This window comes from Arachis hypogaea, chromosome 11 (assembly GCF_003086295.3).
Source record: "Arachis hypogaea cultivar Tifrunner chromosome 11, arahy.Tifrunner.gnm2.J5K5, whole genome shotgun sequence".
NCBI classification, from domain to species: Eukaryota; Viridiplantae; Streptophyta; class Magnoliopsida; order Fabales; family Fabaceae; genus Arachis; species Arachis hypogaea.
Genome location: NC_092046.1, coordinates 18,184,049 through 18,190,170, shown reverse-complemented (window position 1 = coordinate 18,190,170; position 6,122 = coordinate 18,184,049). Strand labels below are relative to the sequence as shown.

The 6,122-nt window shown below is 46.6% G+C and overlaps 1 protein-coding gene across 1 annotated transcript; it reads right to left on the bottom strand.

The window, feature by feature from the left end:
* LOC112720457 (photosystem I reaction center subunit psaK, chloroplastic) lies at positions 1–1,524 on the bottom strand. The gene is made up of 3 exons (XM_025771402.3): positions 1,078–1,524; positions 900–980; positions 1–365 (listed from the first exon to the last, which is right to left on the bottom strand). The coding sequence occupies exons 1-3, from the start codon at positions 1,156–1,158 to the stop codon at positions 138–140; spliced, it is 390 nt and encodes a 129-aa protein (XP_025627187.1). The 5' UTR covers positions 1,159–1,524; the 3' UTR covers positions 1–137.
* Positions 1,525–6,122: the final 4,598 nt, after the last annotated feature.

Below are 6,122 nucleotides of genomic sequence, written 5' to 3'. Positions count from 1 at the left end.
TGGGGGAAGGGAGCAACTATAGATTAAGATTTGAGGCATACAATGTTCATTCTCAAGTGATGAGAAAATTAAAAGCACACTAAACTTGATTACAGGTGCATTATGCAGGAATGGTTGTTCATTTTTCTTGTTTTAATTTACAAGGCACCCGTATTCTTAAGACCAAGAACAATCCCAACACCAATGATGTGGCCAACAGTTCCACAAGCCAAGGTATCAGCAAGGGTGAAACCAGCTGGGTCACCAGTCTGTAAGCCTGAGTCCCTCACCTCCAGCTTCAGCCCTGCAGTCGCTTTCCTGTTTGCCGACGGAGCCAATCCAAACCTTCCGGCAAACAGCATCAGTGTTGTAGAAGCCACCATAATCTGCAATAAAATTCCAAGCTCAATCATATCTTATATAAAAAATGCTATATAGACACCAAAATAATAATAGCTAGAAGTGACTTGGTTAGTGTTACAAGAAAGTGCAAGCACATATAACAAGTTTACATACTAAATATTGATAGTTCAAAAATGTTATATGCACACCAAAAATTAACTACCAAATTATTTGTGTATAAATACATGCGTTGTTTTACTCATTTTCAATAAATATTTTATATTTTAATATGTATTTTATATTCGTATATGATTTTTGGTATATACGTAACATAGTTGTAACATAGTTGATGATAGTTATGCGAAATTGCGAATCATTAGTATGAGAAGTTCATTTTCCAATATGCACTCACCAATTCACAGGATTCCTGTGTTTTTAAAGTAGTATAATTGTATAAACTAAAATATTCCATTAAATTAAAACTCATTATTTACTGCTTTCATGTTTATTAAAATCAGATGAAACAAACAACGAAAAAAAGGGAAGAATGGAATTAGATATAACTCCTAAGATCCTACCAGATTGGTTTCTGAACCAATGAAATCACAGCGAGTTCCTAGAGCACCCTTCCCCTTACGCCTCATGGGTTGGACAGCAACCTACACAATGAAGCATACAACAACGTTAAGCAAAACTCAATAATAATAATAATAATAATAATAATAATAATAATAATAATAAACAAGTGGTGCTGACCAAGTTCTGCACAGGGGCTGCTGAGAATTTGGGTCTAAGACCATTGAACTGAGGGAGAGTGGTCATCATTGTGGTTGCCATTACTTGAATCTCTAAGCTCTCCCTATTTTTTTTTTTTTTCTTTGAAAGAATTCTGGTGTGGTTGATTTCGTTCGTTTCTTAAGGGGTCTATGAAATGATGTAACATGAAAGTGTGTGTGATGATAGCCACATAAGCAATTTGTGGCTTCAGAAGGCCAATTTCAGATTCGCATAATACTTGGTTTCTGACGTGGCATTATCTCATTTGATTTGCTTTTGGAGTAATGGATAATGTCTTAGCTGCCTGCATTGTTGCTACTTGCTAGATATCAGATATCTCATGTCTTAGTGGATAAAGTACTCTGGAATTATGAGTCTTGTTTAGTTATTTTGTCTAAAATTTTGAATGGCTTAACATTTTCATTTGGTAATAATTTATGAATTTAATTTTGATGTATTAATAGTCTAAAATATTTTGTCTCAGATGTCTAATCACATCTAATTTGTTGAATAATTATTCATACAGTCAATATAAAATATAGGACAAAAAACCAATATAAGTCAATGCCATCTAGAATTTACGTATATAAGCCAAACCGAAAATGGTTTCAGTAATGCGCCAGAACGTATATTAATATAATTCGAACCAAGGTGGTTCGAACTGCATTTGTTAGTAATTCGAACCAGTGCAGTTCGAATTACATGTTGATTGTTGTTAATAAATCGAACCAAGATGGTTCGAACTTCAAGTACATATAATTCGAACCAGTGTGGTTCGAATTATAGAGAGAGAAAGTTGACAAAGTAATTCGAACCAGGGTGGTTCGAATTAAACCAACCATAATTCGAACCAGGCCGGTTCGAATTAGTGGGAGACAGAAGCCTATATATATGTTTCTAAACGTGAGTGGTCTCATTAGAGGGAGTAAGATGGCTAGTGAGGAGAGTTTTGTTGTTTTGGTTCACCACAAAGGATCCATTAAGAGAAAAACTCGTTTCGGTGTGAAGTTCACAGATAAGGATCCTCTCTGTATTGTCGTTAGTCCTAGGACGAGCTATGATGACCTTGTTAGATCTGTGCTGATGAAACTCGGTCTGGAAGGTGCGAAGCGGGTTAAGAAGTTTTTCTATCGCATTCCAATCACGGTCCTCCAGGATACCGTGAAGTATGATTGTTTCACGATTGGTAGTGATGAGGACTTGCAAGTGATGTTTCTTTGTCGGCGGCAGTTTCCGGAGGTCAGGACACCAGAATTGTTGGCAAAGCTTGTTGATGTGGTATCCAGCTCGGGGGGTTCGAACCGGAATACCACCACTTTAGCAACGGCAGCCGGTTCTAGTTCCCGGCCTGCCGTTGCTTCTTCCTCCGTCCCCGTGTACGAGCCAGCAGTCCAACCCGTCGCGTCCCCGTCCTTTGCTGCTGATCTGAATGGCAGCGGAGGGGACGAGGTAGGATCATTTGACATTGCGCCGAACGCTTTACCGGGCGTTGCACCGCTTGGCGTTGGAGATGGATTTTTGGGGGAAGGAGAGGAGGATGACGTCGAGCCGGATATGATTGATGATGACAGCGGCGATGATATTGGAGCGAGTGAGCTTGCATTGGCGGTAGTTGGTTCTAGCTCTGGCACACAGCAGTATCCACCACATTTTTCCTCTTTGGACTTGGATGCCATGAGGCAGGAGGGGGTATCTGGTCACTCTGTTGGATTCGGGGCTAGAGATGCGGAAGGGACTGCTGGTCTGACAGAGTTCCAGGTTGGTCAGCAATTTCAGGATAAAGATGAGGCCCTGTTAAGTGTGAAGACTTACAGCATCCGGCGAGGGGTTCAGTACAAGGTTGTGGAGTCTGATCATCGCCGTTACGTGGGCAAGTGTTCTGAGTTTGGGAATGGGTGCACATGGTTGATTCGACTGAGTCTCCGGCAGCGGAAGGGCATTTGGGAGGTCAAACGGTACAATGGACCTCACACTTGCCTTGCCACCTCCATCTCTAGTGACCACCGGAGTTTGGATTATCATGTGATATCGGCGTTCATTATGCCAATGGTTAGGGCCGATGCATCCGTCAGCATAAAGGTGCTCCTAAATGCCACAGCAGCACACTTTGGGTTTAGGCTGACTTACAGGAGGGTCTGGATGGCAAAGCAGAAGGCTATTTCCCTCATCTACGGTGACTGGGATGAGTCATACAACGAGCTCCCTAGGTGGGTGTTGGGAGTCCAGTTGACGATGCCTGGTACTGTTGCAGTCCTATGGACGAGCCCCGTTCGAGTTGGTGGACAAGTTGACGAGTCTCAAGCCTATTTTCACAGACTTTTCTGGACGTTTCCATCGTGCATCGAGGCATTCCGTCATTGCAAGCCGCTAGTTAGCATCGACGGCACACATCTGTATGGCAAGTACGGGGGAACGTTGCTCATCGCGATTGCACAGGATGGGAACTCGAACATTCTACCTGTTGCATTCGCACTAGTAGAGGGTGAGAATGCAGAGTCTTGGTCATTCTTTCTCTCCCACCTTCGACAGCACGTGACACTGCAGCCGGGATTGCTGGTTATCTCGGACAGGCATAACGACATCAAGGCTGCGCTTGAGGCACCTGACGGAGGTTGGTTACCTCCATCTGCATACCGTGCATTCTGCATTCGACACGTAGTGGCTAATTTTGCCCTAACCTTCAAGGGCAAGGACGCACGGAGGCTTCTAGTGAATGCAGCTTATGCGAAGACCGAGGTTGAGTTTGATTACTGGTTTGATATTCTGCGGTCTGAAGACCCAGCGATGTGTGAGTGGGCGAACCGGATTGACTACTCCTTGTGGACTCAGCATCGTGATGATGGGCGGCGATTCGGTCACATGACGACTAATATCTCCGAGTGTGTGAACTCAATACTCAAGGGTGTCAGAAATCTCCCTGTATCCTCCCTGGTTAAGGCAACATATGGTAGGCTTGCGGAACTCTTTGTTCGTAAGGGGAGAGAGGCTGAGGCTCAGATGGGAACCGGACAACAATTCAGTCAGCACTTGGTGAAGTCTATTGAGGCCAACTTGAAGACGGCCAGGTGCTTCACGGTGACTTTGTATGACCGTGATAACTCCGAGTTCACCGTAGCAGAGACCACTCCTACTGGTTCTTTCTCGTTGGGTACCTACAGAGTATCGCTTGCATCTCGAACCTGCGACTGCGGGTACTTCCAGGCGCTTCATTTCCCGTGCCAGCACGCACTTGCATGCTGCGCCTACTCACGGGTTACTTGGTCCTCTTATGTTCACAGCGTGTATCAAATTAGTTCAGTGTTCAGTGTGTACCGGATGGGATTCACACCACCGATACCGGAGGGCTTCTGGCCACCTTACGACGGGCCCACGGTGATTCCGGACCCTGCCAGGAGGCGTGTGAGAGAGGGTCATCCAAGATCCACTAGGATACGGACGAATATGGACGAGGCAGATCCGAACCGGCCAAAGAGGTGTGGCCTCTGTCGCTAACCCGGACACACTCGTCGGAGTTGCCCACAGCTTGGAGGATCGTCTCACACGGGGGGCCAATAGTAGCGATGTTGTTAGTGTTAGTGCTTATTGATTTTTATTTTTCGTATTACATGTTATGTTTGAGGACTTATGTAATCTGTTGATCTTTCTACCTTCTAGTAATGAAAAAGCTGTTTTCAAATTTGAGTATAGCTAGAAATCCCATAAATGCAAAAGTTGATAACTAATTGTCAACATTAAAGTGTTATATGATTCAATGATAATAAATATTCACGGATCCACTAGGTAAATACCAGATTTCGAAGTACAATAAGATGAACAAACAACAAGGAAAAACAGCTCTAAAGTAACAACAGTAGTCCACATGGTTATAATACATGAATGAACGCTAACGTCCAGAATACATGAAAAGTAAATCATCTAAATAAGTGGGAGCCCGTCCCACAACGACGGGGTACCCGTGGCCTCTGACCTCTGCGGATAAACGGCTCCTCATCCTCGATCTCATCCGCGTCCTCCTGCGGGGCAGGCTGTGCGGGTGGCGTAAAATGGACGGGTGCGGCAGACGGCCCGGCGACAGACTCTGATGCAGCGGTGTAGGCGGAATGTGGGGTACCTCCCAAACCAAACTGGTCTCCAGCAGGTGTCGTAGCAGGCTCGTTCAGATCAACATTTAAGGGTGCCTGCGTGCCGGGAGTCTGACCACGCCTCCTGCCCGGCGCGTCCTCCTGCATGATAGCCGTAATCTCCTCTAGAAACCATGGACTGCCGAAGTCCGCATCAAGCGTATCTGCGCCAAGAAAGTCCTGCCACTGTGATCCCGGAATAACCCATGGAGTACCGTCCTGCTGAGGCTGGTCATCGGCGGGTACTCCAACAAAGTAATGTCCAAAAGGTCCCGACCCAAGTCCAGCGTCACTAGGCTCAGCCCCGTCACCCATCCCTGAGCCATATCACTCACCTCCGTGCCCCCATCCTGGGTACTAACACCAGCAACTGCAGCCGCCCCTGCACCATCCCCGCCCTCGGGTCCATGTTGATCGTCGTCATCGTCCTCAGGGTCAGGTGCAGCGGCATGAACCGCAGCACGCCCTCTACCTCTGCCTCGATGGCCTCGTCGTCGACCCCCAGCGAGGCCGGCCTCATCATCATCCTCCATAGCACGCTCAAGCCACCCCCAGTCACGCTGGCTACGCCGTGTCCCCACGCGAGCTCTCCTCTCAACCCGCCGCCTGTCCGGCACGTCGTCAGGACGATCCATCTCAGGAACTCGCCCAGCTCCCCGCTGTGAGGCCTTAACAGAAATAGCAACGGCTCTCGGATCCCCAACTGCGGATCCGGAGAAAAGAACCTCTTCCCGTGCTGACTCCACCACTCCAGGAACTCATGCGACGGACCAGGGTCAACAACAACATCGAACCTCAGCACGCTCTCCGCACGGGACTCCCAATGGAGATGCCACTTCTGCAAATGGTACGGGAACTATCGATCGCCACCTCTGCCATCCTTCGACATCAGAAAATCGATGT

Bases quoted from the DNA above. Each gene is read 5' to 3' on its own strand.
- LOC112720457 (XM_025771402.3), bottom strand. From the start codon at position 1,158: ATGGCAACCACAATGATGACCACTCTCCCTCAGTTCAATGGTCTTAGA. The intron at 981-1,077 runs GTCAGCACCACT...TTCATTGTGTAG, and splicing joins CAGCCCCTGTGCAGAACTTG to GTTGCTGTCCAACCCATGAG. The intron at 366-899 runs GTAGGATCTTAG...ATTTTATTGCAG, and splicing joins TTGGTTCAGAAACCAATCTG to ATTATGGTGGCTTCTACAAC.